This window comes from Varroa jacobsoni, unplaced genomic scaffold, assembly GCF_002532875.2.
Source record: "Varroa jacobsoni isolate VJ856 unplaced genomic scaffold, vjacob_1.0 scaffold_782, whole genome shotgun sequence".
Lineage (NCBI taxonomy): Eukaryota > Metazoa > Arthropoda > Arachnida > Mesostigmata > Varroidae > Varroa > Varroa jacobsoni.
Window position 1 is genome coordinate 139,375 of NW_019213684.1, and position 17,647 is coordinate 157,021.

The 17,647-nt window shown below is 38.9% G+C and overlaps 4 protein-coding genes and 1 non-coding gene across 8 annotated transcripts; 2 read left to right on the forward strand and 3 right to left on the reverse strand.

Moving 5' to 3' along the window:
• Positions 1-1,127: 1,127 nt before the first annotated feature.
• RpS2 (ribosomal protein S2) lies at positions 1,128-2,939 on the reverse strand. The gene is made up of 3 exons (XM_022839012.2): positions 2,877-2,939; positions 1,786-2,265; positions 1,128-1,560 (listed from the first exon to the last, which is right to left on the reverse strand). Exons 2-3 carry the CDS (start codon positions 2,261-2,263, stop codon positions 1,229-1,231), a joined length of 810 nt encoding a protein of 269 aa, XP_022694747.1. The 5' UTR covers positions 2,264-2,265; positions 2,877-2,939; the 3' UTR covers positions 1,128-1,228.
• A 1,504-nt stretch (positions 2,940-4,443) lies between these two features.
• LOC111263692 (uncharacterized) lies at positions 4,444-10,851 on the reverse strand. Of its 4 annotated transcripts, none has more exons than XM_022839020.2 (10): positions 10,552-10,851; positions 9,947-10,031; positions 9,367-9,668; positions 8,944-9,068; positions 8,533-8,742; positions 8,132-8,236; positions 7,685-7,776; positions 7,330-7,418; positions 6,843-6,993; positions 4,444-6,582 (listed from the first exon to the last, which is right to left on the reverse strand). In XM_022839020.2, exons 1-10 carry the CDS (start codon positions 10,564-10,566, stop codon positions 6,035-6,037), a joined length of 1,722 nt encoding a protein of 573 aa, XP_022694755.1. In that variant the 5' UTR covers positions 10,567-10,851; the 3' UTR covers positions 4,444-6,034. The 4 variants fall into 4 exon arrangements, with proteins under 4 accessions (XP_022694755.1, XP_022694754.1, XP_022694757.1 ...); XM_022839019.2 differs by having other exon boundaries at positions 9,367-9,654; positions 9,915-10,031; XM_022839022.2 differs by having other exon boundaries at positions 9,367-9,654; positions 9,947-10,038.
• Positions 10,852-10,943: 92 nt separating this feature from the next.
• mRpL43 (mitochondrial ribosomal protein L43) lies at positions 10,944-12,918 on the forward strand. Its single transcript, XM_022839024.2, has 4 exons — positions 10,944-11,182; positions 11,465-11,599; positions 12,415-12,570; positions 12,682-12,918. Exons 1-4 carry the CDS (start codon positions 11,070-11,072, stop codon positions 12,794-12,796), a joined length of 519 nt encoding a protein of 172 aa, XP_022694759.1. The 5' UTR covers positions 10,944-11,069; the 3' UTR covers positions 12,797-12,918.
• A 299-nt stretch (positions 12,919-13,217) lies between these two features.
• Positions 13,218-15,561, reverse strand: mRpL17 (mitochondrial ribosomal protein L17). Its single transcript, XM_022839023.2, has 3 exons — positions 15,339-15,561; positions 14,670-14,851; positions 13,218-13,624 (listed from the first exon to the last, which is right to left on the reverse strand). The coding sequence occupies exons 1-3, from the start codon at positions 15,484-15,486 to the stop codon at positions 13,421-13,423; spliced, it is 534 nt and encodes a 177-aa protein (XP_022694758.1). The 5' UTR covers positions 15,487-15,561; the 3' UTR covers positions 13,218-13,420.
• A 1,260-nt stretch (positions 15,562-16,821) lies between these two features.
• Positions 16,822-16,893, forward strand: TRNAC-GCA (transfer RNA cysteine (anticodon GCA)). Its single transcript has one exon. It is a non-coding gene; the product is annotated as a tRNA-Cys (tRNA).
• The last annotated feature ends 754 nt before the right edge of the window (positions 16,894-17,647 follow it).

Consider the following 17,647-nt stretch of genomic DNA (forward strand, 5'->3'; position numbering starts at 1 on the left):
TAACAACTTTTTATCTTAACCTGATAAATCGAATATCCATGTACTCATTTCGTTTGAATATGTATGCACTAGCACACACTTAGGGTGGTCGATATACGCTGCTTTTACATTTTATACATTTATACCTGCTCTGCCTCCTTTGCTAGCTGAAATGTATGAGAAGATCAGCCAATCCTCACCGATATCTTTCTATAAGCAATAAACATACTCATCTCGCTGGTTAAAAAGTTAATTTGCAGTTACGTATACCTATCACGAATCTCATTACGCTTCGTATTCATAATACGCTATTATATTTCGCACCAATATAATTTAAAAATGTTTCTAAGTTCAGTTGCGTATAAAGATTGGCAAAGATGCTCCCGTCTCCTAAAATGCAGAGCGTGCTTTATACACATTTATGTATCTATATAAATTTCTCTTTAAATTCTATGCGGAAAAGCAGATTCGTTGAAAGCCGGCTTGTCAAAGCGCAATTGTATGTCAAGACGAATTATATTTGATGGAGTTACTATAACCAATGGCATCAGAATTCTATCTTGCGTACGCATTTCCTTCACACTGTTTACGAGTATGTCACAATTTCGAAAACGTCGCTTAGAACCTTACATGTTTCAGAATGCTTACTCCGTTAATAACAAATGTTGGCAGCTTAATTGAAACATATTATTCAGTAAGCAATGTTTATACCAAAAAACTTGCATAGGAGACATTGACTACAGGAGCTCTATAGTAAATTTGGGGTTACAATGTAAACACACGTAAAGTCCTTGAACACACTGTTTTTTAGACCAACTTGCTCATACTTTTCAGAATTTATTAGGGCATATTAAAAAACTACGTACGTAAATTATGTACCATCAAATCAGTTTTACGTATCTTACATTATACGGAACTGTACTGTGTATAAGATGTAACTTGAGCGGTTAGTCCTGCGCCTGAAACAGAGACACCCCGTGTGCAAGGAACCTAACATATCCTTATATTCAAGTATCATATGCTATCTTGCAGTATCTACGCGACAATTAATGTTTCACACTGCTAAGCCATAATCCACGCGCCCATAGTTGTTCAAATCCCTAAAAATTTATTTGCAAAATACTGCATAAACATGCATAAAAAGACACTTTCTTATATACGAGGCGCCGTTTATTAAACATTGAGGGGAAAGAAATGTTACGCAATGCCTGCCACTAGTTGAGACCTCATCCTTGGATTAGTTACGTTATTATTCATGATGATATTGGGTACGGGCGGCCTTCTGGAGATGGTCAGTGTGGACCTGGTAAGGAGTTTTCTCTAGAGGGCGTTCCTTCCACAAATCGGGGGTGAGATAAGCGTACGTCTGTTGGATGGCCAGATAGGTAGCTTTAGCGAAGTTTCCCAATGTACAGGTGGAGCCCCGAGCTTGTGTGTAACAGTCATCGATACCGGCCATCTGCAGAAGTTTCTTAGGCACTGGTGCAGACACTATGCCAGTACCACGCGGCGCAGGAATCAACTTCACACTGACCGAACCGCATTTACCAGACACTTTGCAAGGCACTGTGTGAGGGCGACCTGTAATACGTGAGGAATAGGAGCACATGTCATTCTATGGTATGACTTTACACGAGGCCTGCTGACCCCGTAACAGTATGAATATTCATATTGTGACAATCGTATACAGGCGCAAACAGGTAAAACAAGTTTCACCTGTTTGCGCCTGTATAAGATTTCTTTATGCAAAATGCAGGGAAGACTGCTGGCAAATTGTCATACGGGTGACAGCGCCCACATACACACCGATCTTGTTACCCCAGTAGCCTCGACGGACAGGAATCACAGATAGCTTAGCCAGAACGATAGCGCCTCGAATGGCGGTGGCAACTTCCTTTGAACACTTGACACCGAGACCGACGTGTCCGTTGTAATCGCCAATAGCGACAAAGGCTTTGAAGCGCGTACGTTGACCGGCACGAGTCTGCTTCTGCACGGGCATTATTTTCAGTACATCGTCCTTCAACGACTGTCCGAGGAAGTGGTCGATGATCTCAAATTCCTTGATAGGAAATGAATAAGGATAGATCTCCTCTAAACACTTAATTTTTCCGTCTTTAACGAGACGGCCCAGCTTGGTGACGGGCTGCCACTCCTTGTCGCCCTCCTTCCCTCCACGTCCGCGTCCACGACCGCGACCTCTGCCGCGCCCACGGCCACCTCGTCCACCGCGTCCGAATCCGCCTCGGAAACCTCCGCGACTGGCTGGAACTGCATCCGCCATTGCTAGCAAGCGAAAATAAGAGAAAATAAATTAGCAAACAAGTTCAAGCAAAACGGTTGTGTGATAATATCCATTTAAATATAGTAGAATACAATTGCTCCAGGCGCGTGACTGTCGCATTAAACTAAGTTAAAATGATGCTAGCCAAAGTCAGCCGAGGGCTTGAAATCATTAAGATCTTTATACTGGAACTGTTATTTTTAGCAACAACGAAAATCTTTTTTTGAGCAAAATATTCCGTATGGAGTAATGTGGGAACGGTTTGGGCACTCCGTGTAGACAAAGCCAAGAAAGTAACGGTAGTAAATAAAAACGTAGTTGACAGTTTTGTTGTCACGACCATTATTCTAAACCGCACCAATATAAAATGCATTATCGGTGGAGTGTAAAGCTGTAAAACCCGGTGTACAGCGAACACTACTGGAGGTATAACGAGCTGCCCACGAGGGCCACGTGTTAAAATATATGTGCAGTCTTTATTCACGTACACTCACACGCCCGAAGCTAATATAATGTATTCGCTGCATACAGAGTAATAATTTACATCAACGATGAGCAAAAACACACTTGGAACTACGAAATTAAAAAAAAATAGTCAGGACTCCCTACGTACTCGACTCCGCTTCGATACGAAAGGATCATTCCAGTGGTTTCGAAATCCGTTTTCAGTTTGAAAAGAGAAGAGAGTGTGCCAAAACGGGCGCCAAACTTCAAACTGATGATACTGAGTCCGTCTTAAGCGTGATGGATTGCAAAAACTTAATGTAAAAAAATAATCTATGACACCCATTAAAAGTTGTAAGGAATGGTAGGTTCATAAACAGATAGGCAGACTAAAGAGTTCAAACTAGGTTAATAAGGTGCGAATCGAAGTTTTTGCTTAGAGTGAGATTAGATCGACAACTAGACAAACGAAGTTAACTTCACGTAACAAATTAAATTTAGATGCATCAATACATATATATATTAATCTCTGTTTGCTTATAACCTTTATAGAAGAGTTTGGTTATCTTTATATTGAACTCACTAACAACTATTTAAAAGGGTTATCCAAATGTAAAAATATTAAATACATCATTCCTTTAAAAGAAAATCACTGGTGCATTTCTTTCTTTCAGAACAGTTAACGCAACCCTACTACAAAAGTTTAAAATATTAACTTCCAACAGTCGAATCAAGATGCTGTAACTTCACTTACACCATCAACTAAAAATGTCATTCTAAAATCCATCGCACATCTTCCAACTAGTGGGAAACGATTTTAGCGGTATTTGAATACTTTTAATGTATGTTCTATTAGTTATATGTACCAGTCCCGTAAATTAGGGGGTAATATTGTATGAGTTTTAAAGCAATCATAGGTTTGGCTAATTATAAGTTGTTACGGCGTATATTTTATTGTCATTTTGTGTCACATCCTCCTAATGTATGAAACTATTTTCTCTGTCTTTGTGTGAAGCCAAAATAAATTTTTATACTAATATAATAAGGTCTATGAAGATGAGCTGCTCATTTGACTTGCAATTGGGACAGATAGATATGTTCTAGAATATATTTAAAGCAAGAGGTCGAATCGGGCATATTCTGGTCAACTTTATCAATTGAGAACACGATATCGTAAAGAACATGCAAAACGCATGCGACTTAATAGAAAATATTAAAAATTAGTAAAAAAAAAAGAGTACATTCTTTTTACGAATGATAAATAGTTGCGTTGTGGGTTTTCTTTATAGGAAATATTTTCTTTATAGAGGAAGATTACTCAACATAGTGACTATAATGTTTTTAAAAAGCTGTGCAAGCACTTAATCAATGTTTGGAGTTTTACGTCCGGTATTGCTTTAAAGGCTGGTTCCCAGCATGAGACGAAGTGCATTTCTCCGAACATATACAAATCGCATTGTGATAATAAACGCCAAGTACCTGTCTGCGTAACTTCAAATCAACACACAAATATTTCTTGTTATTCGATTGATTCTTATCAAAATGTATGGCTTAACTTCTAAACAGGCTCACCTTTGCGTTTCGTGTAAGTTGATGTTGATTTTGCTGTGATATTTTATCCTTGTTATTAGGACTTTTTTTTTTATTGGTATGTGCCTCGAGAAACGCACTTTGCTTCATGCTGGGAGCCGGCCATCTAAAGGAACGCGTAATATATATATATATAACAAATATGAGGCATGTCATCTTGTCTAAATTTATTGCAGTCTTGACTATTCCACGATACAAATTAGTTTTTCATTTTTTCTTTGCTATTTACTAACAATATGAATTTTCGTTTATAAATCAGACAATATTTTATGTAAATGACCAACAATATATATACATATATAGAATATTTTACTTAGCCCTTATATGCAACGAATGGGTTGCAACGAATTGGTCCGAAACTATTAGGTATAGCCGTAAGACAAGTGTGTCCGCAGCTCTGCACTAATATGCAACTCATATTTTACCAGACCTTTAATTTTAGGGAACCCCAAGCTGAACGAAAGCTCACTGTGCACAGACTATGGAAGTGTTCGCAGTACGAGGCAAGTGTGCAGCATTTGGCAGATGACTATGAAACACTGGCACGACGCGGGTCGGCCTGGCAAAGGTGTATCCATTTTTCATGGAAACGCTTAATTAAAAAAACACGTATACATATTTTAGGTTGCGTTTGATAATATGCGTTTTTTATGCCAAGAGTTAATGTTTCAGCCAATAAAACCGAACCTATAAGTCTGAGTCGAACATCCCCTTTGAGTATATTCGCTTTCATTTTTTATTAGACCCGAGTAAGCTAATAATGAAGAATTGATAAGTTCCTGCGCCTTAATTGAGATTCGAAATATTGGATACTTCTCTATCTTAATAGACGTTGCTATCCTGGTACGGATCAGTATCCGCAGCTTTAATCTTATGACGCCTCTTTTCGATGATGTTAACTTCTGGAAAGATCCCCTTTATAAACAAATGTGTGTCAATGCATTTTGACAATAGTAATTTCCGGTTCCAGATTTCGTGGCATGTATAAACATGTCTCTCTAACGTGTTCGAACATAGCGGTTATTAACTATATGGAAAAATGTGGAAAGAACTGCGGTGGCAACAGCAAGGTATTATATATTACATTATACACAGCAGCAATGAGAGCGTGAGATAAACTTGCCTAAAGTAAGACGTATATCTAAAGCAAACAGGAACTGCGGATTGTATACATTTATATTTACAATTATATATATAAATAAACGTTACACTTTATAAATTCAGAGATAATTCTTTATGCAGAAAATAATCGCATGCCTTCATCTTATCTTTGGTTTAATAGCGATTTATCAATCTTTTTAACCAACTCTCGGTACAAATGAAGTAACGACTTTCTTGGTATCCAAAAACTGTATCCTATTTAATTAGCTTACTGCTATAACCTTATGAATGAAATGAGGGACTGCACACAAAGGCTACGAGTCTCTCTTTAAGCAAGCATTCGACCAGCGCGAGTTAAAGATTTTTTCTCCATTTATACAGGTTTTGTAGTATGTATCGTTAGCCGTGCCTGAAGCTGCGACCCCTAATCTCGGGAAACTACCACCAGATCACGATGTGATGAACAAAACGATTTACTACGATAGATATGAAAACCCCTCGTGTATTACGATGCATTAATATGTATTTGCATATAATAAAAAAACAAGTATCACTGAACCACTAAATTGAAAATTCTCGCATCCATTCTAAAGTAGCAAATTAAAAAGTATACGCGAGTAGGGCCGGGACGGGCTCTCAATTTTTACTGTCGGAGATTTTAACCCTTCCCAGCTCTCCATGACTAGCATGAGTATCGCTTCGCCGATCGCTTATTCCGGTAAATGCATCTTTCTCTTTGTCCATTTCCTCCGCACTCTTTCCGGATTCAACCTTATACGCATTTTGTTCGAGATCATCGAACTGCTCAGTAAATAGTAAAGTTTGTTCTTCCTGATCTGCACCATTATCATTGTAGTCACCATGACATTCGGTTCCGTCCCGAACGTCATCATCGCATTCGGATGTACGCTGGTGATCTTCTTTTAGCGTTTCCTGCACACTAACTGACTTTTGATCTCGTTCTTGGTTAAGTGAGTAGACGGCATGATCGTTAACTCTGGAAATCTTGTCGATTAATGCCAATAAAGCTCCACGAGCATCTGGGTTAACTGTAACGTCGGCATCCTCAGTAGTTTCGCAACCGCTTCGCTCGGAGGACTCCCCAATTTCTTCCCAGCCAGAAAGCCAAGTTGCAGCTCGCTTCCGTACAACGCCTTTGTCTTTACGGGGTTTTCGGTCGGCGCCTGCAATTCGGTAGGAGTATCATGGGTTATGGAGCAATTCGTTACCGTGTCTGCTTTTAGAAACTAGATTGTCAACTCCATATTTTCATCGAGGCTAATACGTCAGTAATGCAGTAATAGAAATTCGCGAAACGATCTATAAAGCCTAAGTGCTAGGTTAGCAAAGTTGTTATTTTTAATTTAGGATATATATTCTGCTTCACCGTGCACTTGATCACCTCTCTTCCCTTGTTTCCTATCAAAACAGGCTGGGTTATTACCTGTCCTCACGGCACGCTTTTCGATTTTAAGCGAACATTTCTTGGCATGTCGCCTAACTGCCTGTTTCGACCGAAACTTTTTCTCACACACAGAACACGTAAAACGGACGCCTTCATGAGCTGCCTTTAGATGAGTACGGAGGTTTTTCAGCTGCACAATTTCCGGTGAATATAAACGAATACAGAACATGTCAGACGACAATTGATGTTACAGCATCAAACATTGTTTTTGCCTCAGATAGAAATAATACGCTATTTACAGCCAGTTGACGTGCAGATCTGTATCTAGAAGAAAATTTGCTATACTTATGGTAATAAAAAGCTATATCCACGAAGAGGTTAGCTGTGTTTTATTCTATTCTCTCTTTCTATATAGTTTCGTTGCTGAAACATCGTACTGTACGTGTCAATGCCGTTCATCCTATCATCGCAAGTTACTCAAGCACACATGTTAATAGGTGGCTAGATGGTTCCATAAAAAACTCACGTCAAAATAGGATTTGGTGCATCCTTCATGAGAGCATAAGTACGCTTCACGTTCATTTTCGTGTGTTGCCAGATGAGCTTCAAGGTTGACTGCAGTAGTGGGAACATAAAAACGAGACACAATATATTAAGACCTATACGTGACAAGCCGTAGTGGACAACTCGGTAGAAAATTATTGGCTTTTTGGATATTTCTATTTCTCGTTTGATTCAAAATCACACCTAAATATTGAAATAGATAATTAGCCTACTAGTAAATTTAGACATCAACGTCTAATTTCCACATATCGGGTGTACATCCTCGATGCGCTTTAAGTTCGAATGTAAATCGAAGCAGTGGAATGCAGTGTCTTCACCTGATCTCGTGAAGGTTTTATCACATTTGGAACACCGTTTAACGTTATGCTTCTCCTTGAAGTGCTTTCGGAGTGCGGACCAAGTAGGAAACCTGAAAAACAGACTGATTGAGATTGCATATGGACAATGAGCAACGAGAAATTCTTTGTTGAATTTTTAGCTAGCTCAGTCGAGCGCAAAGAGGCTTAAGTAATCACTTTGGTTTATTCGAGTTATAGAATTAGGAAACAATCCAAATACTACCTCGAAGGTAAGCCTCCTCTTAAAACTAAGGGTCGAATGTATTTTTCATTTAAAAATAGATGTCACAACTAAAGTGGGAGCTAATACTTATTAGCTATTAAAAAACTACGTTAAAAATTGCTAGTGCATTAAACAGCAAACTTGGCAACCACTTCAAACTTAAAGTAAGTCCTTCCATAGTTATTATCAATGAGTTATCTCACCTATGTCCTGGGCATTTTTCACACTCGTATCCTGCGTGAGTTTTCTCGTGCGCTTTGAGTTTGCTCTGCATAATAAACTGCTTACCGCACTCTTCATGACGACACCTAAACAAGCAGTTATATAGCAGTTAGCAAACGGAATGGGATTCAATGGTAAAAATAGATTTAATATATTTGAATTGCAACTAGCAATAATGATAATTGCCTAATATTGCTCGTTATTCGATAGCGGTATTCTGAAAGTGTTTATAGTCAAAACATTGCTAAAAGTAACACAAATCGTTAACGAAGTATTCCTTTGGCTTAAACACATCATCTACCCGCATCTAGAGATAACAACTTTAAGAACAGTCTAGAAAATTAAATATAAAAATCATTAGACTCTTCTACGTCATACGAACTTGAATGGCATTTCTCCAGTGTGATGGTACAAATGCGCTTTTAAGCGACTATGTTTAGCAAATGAAGCAGCGCAATAGGTGCACGCGAGCCTTTCGCCAGGTCTCTGTCTGCCGACATTCTCCCTGCCTTCGTGGACCCGAGCAATATGCTTTTTAAGGGCATCCCGTGAGTTATATTCCTTGCTACACGACTGCCAAGTACACAAATGCCTATAAATGCGCCAGAAGCAAATCAACTCACTAAGAAGATCATAAAACCCCTTTAGATCCTAAAAAGTGTCATGATCGCTTACTAATGTTGATTAAACAAGTGAAAGAAAGCCTCTATCAATAAAACTAGAAAATAAACTGAATAGCAATTAGGAATAATATACAGTTGCTAAGCGCTATGAAGTGGCAACAAAACCTAACCGCTGTAGTGATTGTTCTTGTCCGGCGTCTCTTGTCTCCTTGTGTGCGCGTTCGACGTGTCGCTTAAGATGCCATGACCTAGTGTAGGCTTGGCTGCAGCCTTCAACAGTGCAGAGATAAGGGCGCTGAAAATGCCCCGAAAACATGCCACACGGGATAAAAAATCAAAGAATCAGGTTTAGCAAAGAACCTACGTTTAAAGCGGACGAACTACAGAACCAGTCACCGGATTTTGCTCCACATGCCCAGTTTTCTAAGCATGTATACACAACTGGTGCCCATATATTGAGTACGTAAATAATCTCAAAAGCTTAAAAGCACATAAAACTGAGTAGCTCAATACAAATCGGAAATGCATCGTGGATTTTACAAATTTCATCTATATTTTTATCATGGTGCTAGTTAATTATTTCTTATACGTACCTCATCCGTATGGGTTCGAACGTGCATTTCCAGAAAAATTGGTTTAACAAAGGCTTTGTTACACCCGGGGACGTCACATACGAAGCGTTTCGGTTTGTTGGATGAAGTAGTCCAATTCTTATCCTTCTCGGAAATATCCTTGTTATTGATGTTATCTTCGGAACAACTCTCATACTGCCATTGTTTTTCGCCTTCATGTCGAATGACTCTCGCTTTCGTTGGAAGCTCATTGGGTTTCCCTAGCACTGTCTCCAACGAAATCCGCGTTAAAATATCCGCTTCCATCACCTTCCACAAAATACCTAATAAAGTAAATAACAGCTTATCTTGTTCAACCTTATATCTAATCCTAATATAATAAACTAATTAGGCTACTAAATCATACTATTAATCTTACGTTATTAAACCCATAACTAGTTGTACGATGAAACAGAACGGTAACCAGTGCGAAGTTCATTTACTGGACGCACAGTTACACACTGCCTAAGATCTTTAACTTTACACCTAGAGGGTGGATCGCCGCGGGTTATGATCATTAGCCTACTTACTTCAGTGCCCGTGCCGTGGTTATTTAACTCACCTACAGGCAGACGCCAGCCGCGGCGCGATGACGCGACACGAAACAGAGGCCCTCCGAGGAACCAAAGCGAAACTAGGTTTAAGTACTACAGCCTTAAAAACAGAGAAAAATTTTCGTTAGTTATACATCATATTTTTATCAGTCATCAATAACATGATGCTTTAAAGTCAGAAAATATAGAACTGTATATAACGGCAACATCCAAAAGCTCACAGATGAAGGAAAGGCTAGCTCCAAATACAAGTTACCATGAATTACTCTGGCTGAATAGTCATTTTCTAAATAAGACGATATAGCAGAACGTTTAACGTTGCTGACAACACTATTGTCGGCTATGCCAACTGCAATTGTTATAAGAACCGCTATTGAAAAAATAGTTTTGTAAGCTCAGATTATATTTACCGAAACACATTGTTAATGAGGCGCACTGGTAGAAAATTAGCGATTGAAACGTACGAAAATCGGCCATAGTGCCTTTATTGTTTGTACATAACATCATCTAAAACTACTGGACTGTGTTATTTTGGAGTAGATATTGTAATATATCTGCTTGTACAATATTATGGTATTAAGACTACAAATTAAAAAGTGCAAACAAAGACGACCTGTGCACGCAGCATGAAACGACACCACAAAGCTACACACTTCAGTCTGCTGTTGTTTTTACTATGAGCAAAATCTGATTGATATTAGCCATTATTCTGCATTTCCATATTTTTAGTTGATATAAACGCGTGTTTATTTACAACTACACATTTGTGTTCTAACAACTGTGTATCGACACGCTCTGCCTGAACTAGAAGCCCAGCTCATCATATAGATGGCGACTTGCTTTTGCTTCTTAATATGTTTTAATTTAATGTACTATTGTTTTCAGCTCCTAAAACGTACGCTTGCTTACATTTCAAAATGAATAGAATTATAACTTCTATATATAATAAAAAAAAGCTGTTTTGTTCGTGCGAACTTTGCTGGTTGCTAGGCGGCATCTAGTTTTGCGGGGTGAATCGCGCAGAGCGCTGCTGATGCCGCTGATCCAGGAACTTTACTAGTTGAATTTTTATGTTGTCAACTGTGTTTTAACGCGGTTTAATTTTGCCTAAATAAAGAAAAAAAAATCAACATGAATCAGTACAAAGCAGGGATATTTCTGCAGTATAGCCTAACAAACGGCATGCTGCATTATGTACCAAATCTCGCCAGGATCACATTCAAATTCTGCAAATCTCATGCATCGTACGTATTGCTCATCACTTAAAGTTCACAACTGTAGTTGTAATATATTTCAAATATCAGAAAAAAATACGGTTTTATCATTTGTTTTTAAACGAGCTTTATGCATCATGTTGGTATTCTTATAATATCACTTAGTATTAGCGTACTTAGCAAAGTGACTAGGTAACATTTCGTGCTTATCTACTATAATGACAGGTCTTTGTTAAAAAGCAATGGTCTAGATAACTAGATTCTAAATTAACCTAACGTATTCCATTGTTCTTAACCGTTGCTTTGACATAGGTCTCGTTACATGCGTGAATTTATTGAGCAGGAGATCGTGGAGTTTGCAAAAGCAAATCCCGCCACGGTTGTCTATCTGCGACCTAGGAGACATCGAGATCCCTCGATCGTTGCAGAATACGTAAACGGACACAGGTATGTTTCCATTAGTCCGATAAATATTCGTTCCTAGTTAGAACGATGAATGAATTTGTAATTACTCCATATACTTACGCCTATGCTTTAACATCTGGCGAAGTTGACTAACTCGCCATGGATCAATTTCTTTTGAAGTTTAACTACCATTTTGCGCATCAGGCAGCTGTATCGCCTACGAACGCAATAGATTAGGTTATAGTGCGCGGTTAGGCGAAAGAATATCGAAAGATGGTTGCCTCATAACTTAAGTAATTCAATTATGTGCCTAAACATAAGCCGGGTAAGATGTCAAGCGAGACTTCGCCTGTGAAACGTATGTAATACGTACTGGTACTGGTGAAATGTACGCGATACAAATACAACCTAAAGTGGACCGCTTCGACATTTGTAACAGATTGCTGCCAGGCTGTCGCAATGAGGCAAACAAGTAACTGCTCTACATGCACGATATTAAAAATATCCGATGGTACAGGTCTCATATACTTTGCGGCCGAAGCACAAGAATGTGCATTGGTTTGAGGGTAAGGGCGAATCTGCATTAAAAATTACTCTATGTAGAGCCTTCGGCTGGAACAGATGCCGACGCCCTGTCTGCACGTGAAATCTTGATATTGCTGGAATGCTTTACTGACCTACCACAAGCCGTTCCAATAGATCAAAATGGAACGACTAGCTAAAATGTGGACGATTCGCAGGGACGAGGTTGTGTCGAAAAGTTAACTGTTATAAAAATTAACGTAGTAAGTTGTTGGCATCCTCTTATGTCTATTGCATTCATTTACCACTTATAATTCGTTACTTTGTCTGGTTAGAGAGCAGCTTCGGTGCAATCCATTTCTTAAGAATGAACTTATTAAATGGGTAGAACATTTGAGAACTTCAGCGGGTCATGATGCGAGAAAACTTCTCCGTTACCAGGCGACTAGCACACCTTCAATACAAGGACCTTGGCATCCCTGGGTGCATAGGTAAGTTTTTTTGAAGTTCAGACTTAATATCTGGTTTAGAAGTTGCAGCTGATCACCTTCTCTGCTTTTTTTAAGTAATTATTCAATAACAACGTTGTGCTTTGTTTCTAGAAAAACGGAAAACAACTTTAAGACGTTACCTTCGGAAGAGCTTTCGCGAGCTATCGAGAAGATGCCATCTGCCACACAAAGGGTTCTGGACGCGGCTGCCATTCGTCTTCGATAGGCAGCTTCCAACCTGGCAGGAGCAAGGTTCAGCAACGAATACCTGCTTTTATAATATTCGTTTTCTTTTTACATACTCAGAAAACTACCTAAGACTAAATAAATATCAAATTTGTTGTGATATATTCACGTTTCGTCTGGCCAGTGCGCACTAAAGCTCATTTCAATACGGGCATCGAGGTTCGGCTAAAATAAGAGCTCATTGGGTTTTGTTTTTAGATCTATACGGTCGAATATCAGAACGAAATTCGAACAACAGTTTCAATTAAAATATATATTTTAGGTTGACAACATAATTCAAGAAGTATCTGATTTCTAATTTAGTTCACTTCCGCTGTATTGAATACGGCAAACATATGCGATATTGACAAGTCCCACACTAAGTTTACTGGTCTACAGCCGAGAAAATACATTAAAACAACTACGATATACTGCTGTCTTTATTTATTATAGCCGCAATGGTAACGCGTAAAATTTGCATACGCGTGCACTTTGTTAATAATATTCATAAAAAACCACTTGGCTGTATAGTAACGTATGCAACCTGAAAATTTACGTTTTTTTTTTTGTATTTTTTATTACTTGTCTTTTATTGTATATTCTAAGCATGCGATTATCGGCCTAGCTATTTTGGTTCTTTCGCGGTCATTGCCGCAGATGAGAGTAAGATATTAGTCAGATAAAGGCTCTTATTAGGTGCCGCGTTCTGCTTAATCGGTGGCAATGGATTCCCTTTGAGCTCAAGGGCGACCCAGTCGTGATAGTAACGTGGTGTGGCAAGGTCATTTGGATCGTGCGGCTTCTGTGGCGGATCGGCGAGAATCCACAACTACAAATGCAAAGTAGACATCATCAAGCAAACAACAACTATTAGTTTGACCATAATGTGATAATGGCACAGCAGGTACTTTCGGCCATAAATTTACCATGTTTCAATTAGCCACTTATATTACGAAATAGCAAATACAAAACAGACGGCGGTAGTGCAAGCAAAATGGAATTGTTGTTGGTGTTACCGACAACCACTATTCAACGTGCCGAAATGAACATGTCGACTCGAACGAAGTCGTTTCACAGAGGCAACCCTATTCACAACGAGCTGTTGCTGCGATGCGCGTTAGTGTCATTCTGTTGGACTAACAGACTCATTGATTCGGGCAGCACCCGATAACAACTGTTGATGGGTTAAGATACTCAATACTGTTTTGTACGACAGCCACTTGTTTGGTTGGATCGGGGAGGCGCCACAAGGAAACGTGCACCGATAAGATATTATACTAAAGATGAGTTTTGTATCGATAGAAATTGCTATTATGGGAAAATCATCAGTATGCGCGTTTCTCTGGGCTCCACCAAGCCGTTAGCCTTCGTCTACTTGATCGCTAAGAACACAGATTCGTCACGATGATTAAAACAAGTTAATAATCTGGTTCTATTTTGCGTGCGGTGCATGGACAGCTCTGCGGTTTGAAATCACGAAGTCCGAGATCGAAAGTATAAATAGAAAATAAAAGTGGATAGACATTCAACGGCATTTGATATGAGAGTACACAAAGGTAAATCAAGTAGATATGCGTCTATTAGTGTATGTTATTATTACAACTATCATAATCATCATTAATTTGCTGCAGTCGATGACTGCAAGTTCACGTATTCTACACAAATACATACTACAAGCACTCCATACTAATAATACAAACATAAATGACCTTCTGTTCCAACTTCGTACAGGCCAGACCTAAAATGAACTGTATGAACTTGAATACATTTATTTCGTGTTCACCTCACTGCTAGCCTAGCTTTTTTATCACCTGATAAGGAATGGAGAGCTATAGCTGCAGTCAATGACGAGCTATTAGATAACGCAAACTGACATTTGTGAATCCCGAAGTTTCGTTCTGTAGCCGGGGCGCGAGAACTTTGAATAGCTTATGCACAAGCTGCTTTTCGGGTAGCCAGAAATTCGCAATCTCCATTGTGCGCGCGTGCGCGGGTCCATACACAATCGCGTCCTGAATTAGTCGCTCAGCGTGGTCACGCGTTTCTCCTGCCGAACCTAATAAACAGTGTAAAAGTTTCGTGTCGGGAGATATCTATATTTTCATTGTAAATTTCTTCATCCTCACAGAGCCTTACTTCTGCTAACTTGTGCCAGTCGCGAAAATGACAGTCAAATCTAGGCTCAATCCATAATCCGCCACTCTATCTAGTAATGGTTATACCTCGTTGTAACACTGAACGTTATGTAGCCGGCTATTACGCAATAACACACACGTCGCAAGTAGCTGAGCTATTCCTATTGAGGGTCGGTCTGGTATTATTTATCACAAGCAAAAAGTTGGAGATTTAAAACAGGTGCATCGGGGAAAAGATGAGGCGAGGAAAAATATTTTTTTAAGACTTTTAGTCGACTTAAAAACTTCATTTTGTCCGTACAGATTTTCAACGCATACTGCCCCGAACTGTTTCTTTACGTCAATACCGTCACATGTAACACTAAGTCTATTGCGCCACTTTAAGGTTTGTGGAAACAACATAACTACCTGCATTAAGCTCGATGCGCTCATATTTTAACAAAGCACCTATGAATCGCTGAAGTCTCTCTATCCGGCCAGGCGCTTCTCTAATGTTCTTCATTTTTAAAGACTTCGCACCGATTCGGTGCGCGAGTTTCAGTGGAGGGGCAGCCATGCTTGCCGTTGTTTTGCGGAATGAAAACACCGCTGGTATGCATATAGAGCTAACATTGACAATCGAATGCCGCCAGCCCTAGCTCGATGCGCCTTTCTTATCATCGAATAAGCAAGCGGTATTTGGCGGGAGATTTGAACTGATTGGTGCTCGCTTAAAGATCTAGAGTTAGACCGCTTTTGTGCAAGTTCCTATGCTAGAGTTTTGGATACTTGTTATTTTTCCAACAAGCTTATTCTACGCTAGTATTCCAAAATATTGTTTATGCGCTCTGATTGGGCATTAAGGTAATCAATATATACATTTATATACATTAATATAAACGGCAATTAATTTTATTTACTAGACTGAAACACAATGTTAACCATCGAGCCTATGCCGCTATAGTGAAGCAAATATTATCTCTAGGTGGAATTCAGGTGAAGTTATATGCAATAAAAGTCTATATATGTGCAAATTGCAATTTTTTAAGTTAACTTTATTTCAATTCGCAAATTCAAGTGACGGAATTGTACAATTCTACAATCCAATTATTGTGCTTATGACCGCCAAAATTTTTTCAGAACTATGCGTTAAAGAGCCCCATGCTAAGTCAACATTAGTACATGAACTTATTAGTAGCAGTTTTCAACATTCTCCTACTTAAGTATTTATCTTTAAACATATAAATAAGAGTTGTCAAAAGTTATGACAATATCTAATTCTTAAGTAGTTTAAATTCGATAAGATATTCTCGTTATGACGAAAAGAAATCCTATTCACTACTTCGTCAATAAAATAAATTGTCAGTTGATCCGCTACAGCTGCTGGTATCTATGTATTTATACATTCGAAGCGCGAATGTCCAAAGAGGATACAAATTTATTACTTGGTATTGGTGTATGTTTCTACCTAATCCACCATTCATGTATTTTTCAAATGCATGAGGCAAGAAATGATCGTCGGCATCGCTTGCGCTTACGAAAGGTAATCACGTTCTGGTCGAACTTTCACGTTTTTCATTTCGTACTATTCGTCTCTTTATATAAACTCTCCTTTATTATATTGCATCTGTAAATTTATCCATTGTGTCCAAGATTAATGTCTCATTGTTACTTGTAAATGGTTAAAGCAGCAATCCACAGAAGTCGGACATAAATGACGACTGTCTAAGCAATCCTCGATGCACGCTCCGATGCAATCTAGTCTAATGGGAGATTACGTAGTATGAATCGAAAGAAAGCCTTGGGTGACTTAACTGGTCAGCTTATGAGGGCACGGCATAAAAATGAAGCTACAATCTACTTGATTCTTGCTTGCTGTAGAGATCGATATCCTTTTGGCGTAATGTCGCGTGGGGATATAGCTCAGTGGTAGAGCATTCGACTGCAGATCGAGAGGTCCCCGGTTCGAACCCGGGTGTCCCCTTATTTACATCTTTTGCACAGAATACTTTTTTATGAACTTTGTTTCTTTTAAAAACGGTGCGCTTACCAGCTATTACTTCTAGTACCTGCTCAAATAAGGTCAGTTATTCAAACCGTGGCAACAACACGTGTGTGACGAAAATGGTTTCTTAACGACAGATTAAAACTGGTCAAATATATTAAATTTATAACACGATAAGCTTTTGAATGACCACATTCAACATCAGTTTCATTAAACAATTCTTACTTTGGATACATTTGCTATGCATAAAATTTCCCTCTGATGAACTAAAGTCGCTACCTCTTTATCATCGGCTATCACCTGGTTACAGATAAGCTGTTAAAGAGTTAGAAATGGGCAAACAAAATAGTTTAACGGATAGCAAATCTACCTATTGACCTTAGGGTCGTACGAATTTGTACTTTCATACTTGATGCTCAAAACATTTATTTTACCAGGCCTGGGTAAAATAAACAACAAATTAAGTTGCGCAAAGCTACGCATTAAACATATAACTAGTTTTTATTGAGCAGATCATCTCTTGCCAGTAGTCCTCTTGCTGACAAATTGCCTTTGTTACTGAAATCTCGCGTAAATATGTTGTAAATCACCTATGTGCACCTTCCGCTACATTCGACAACGGAAACTAGTACTTCTGCAGGCAGTGACTGGTGTCACCATATCAATCAGCCTCTGATAGAAACGGATAAAGAGACGATACTTCAGGTGCCTCCAATAACCCAAATGCTACTTC

Bases quoted from the DNA above. Each gene is read 5' to 3' on its own strand.
- RpS2 (XM_022839012.2), bottom strand. From the start codon at position 2,263: ATGGCGGATGCAGTTCCAGCCAGTCGCGGAGGTTTCCGAGGCGGATTC. The intron at 1,561-1,785 runs GTGTGTATGTGG...CACGTATTACAG, and splicing joins CTACTGGGGTAACAAGATCG to GTCGCCCTCACACAGTGCCT.
- LOC111263692 (XM_022839019.2), bottom strand. The intron at 8,743-8,943 runs GTTAGGTTTTGT...GCGCATTTATAG, and splicing joins CAAGAACAATCACTACAGCG to GCATTTGTGTACTTGGCAGT. The intron at 6,583-6,842 runs GTAATAACCCAG...ACCGAATTGCAG, and splicing joins AAAGCGTGCCGTGAGGACAG to GCGCCGACCGAAAACCCCGT.
- mRpL43 (XM_022839024.2), top strand. From the start codon at position 11,070: ATGAATCAGTACAAAGCAGGGATATTTCTGCAGTATAGCCTAACAAAC. The intron at 11,183-11,464 runs GTACGTATTGCT...GCTTTGACATAG, and splicing joins TTCTGCAAATCTCATGCATC to GTCTCGTTACATGCGTGAAT. The intron at 12,571-12,681 runs GTAAGTTTTTTT...CTTTGTTTCTAG, and splicing joins TGGCATCCCTGGGTGCATAG to AAAAACGGAAAACAACTTTA.
- mRpL17 (XM_022839023.2), bottom strand. From the start codon at position 15,486: ATGGCTGCCCCTCCACTGAAACTCGCGCACCGAATCGGTGCGAAGTCT. The intron at 14,852-15,338 runs GTAGTTATGTTG...ACTGTTTATTAG, and splicing joins GCGCATCGAGCTTAATGCAG to GTTCGGCAGGAGAAACGCGT. The intron at 13,625-14,669 runs GTCAGTTTGCGT...TTGCATTTGTAG, and splicing joins AAACTTCGGGATTCACAAAT to TTGTGGATTCTCGCCGATCC.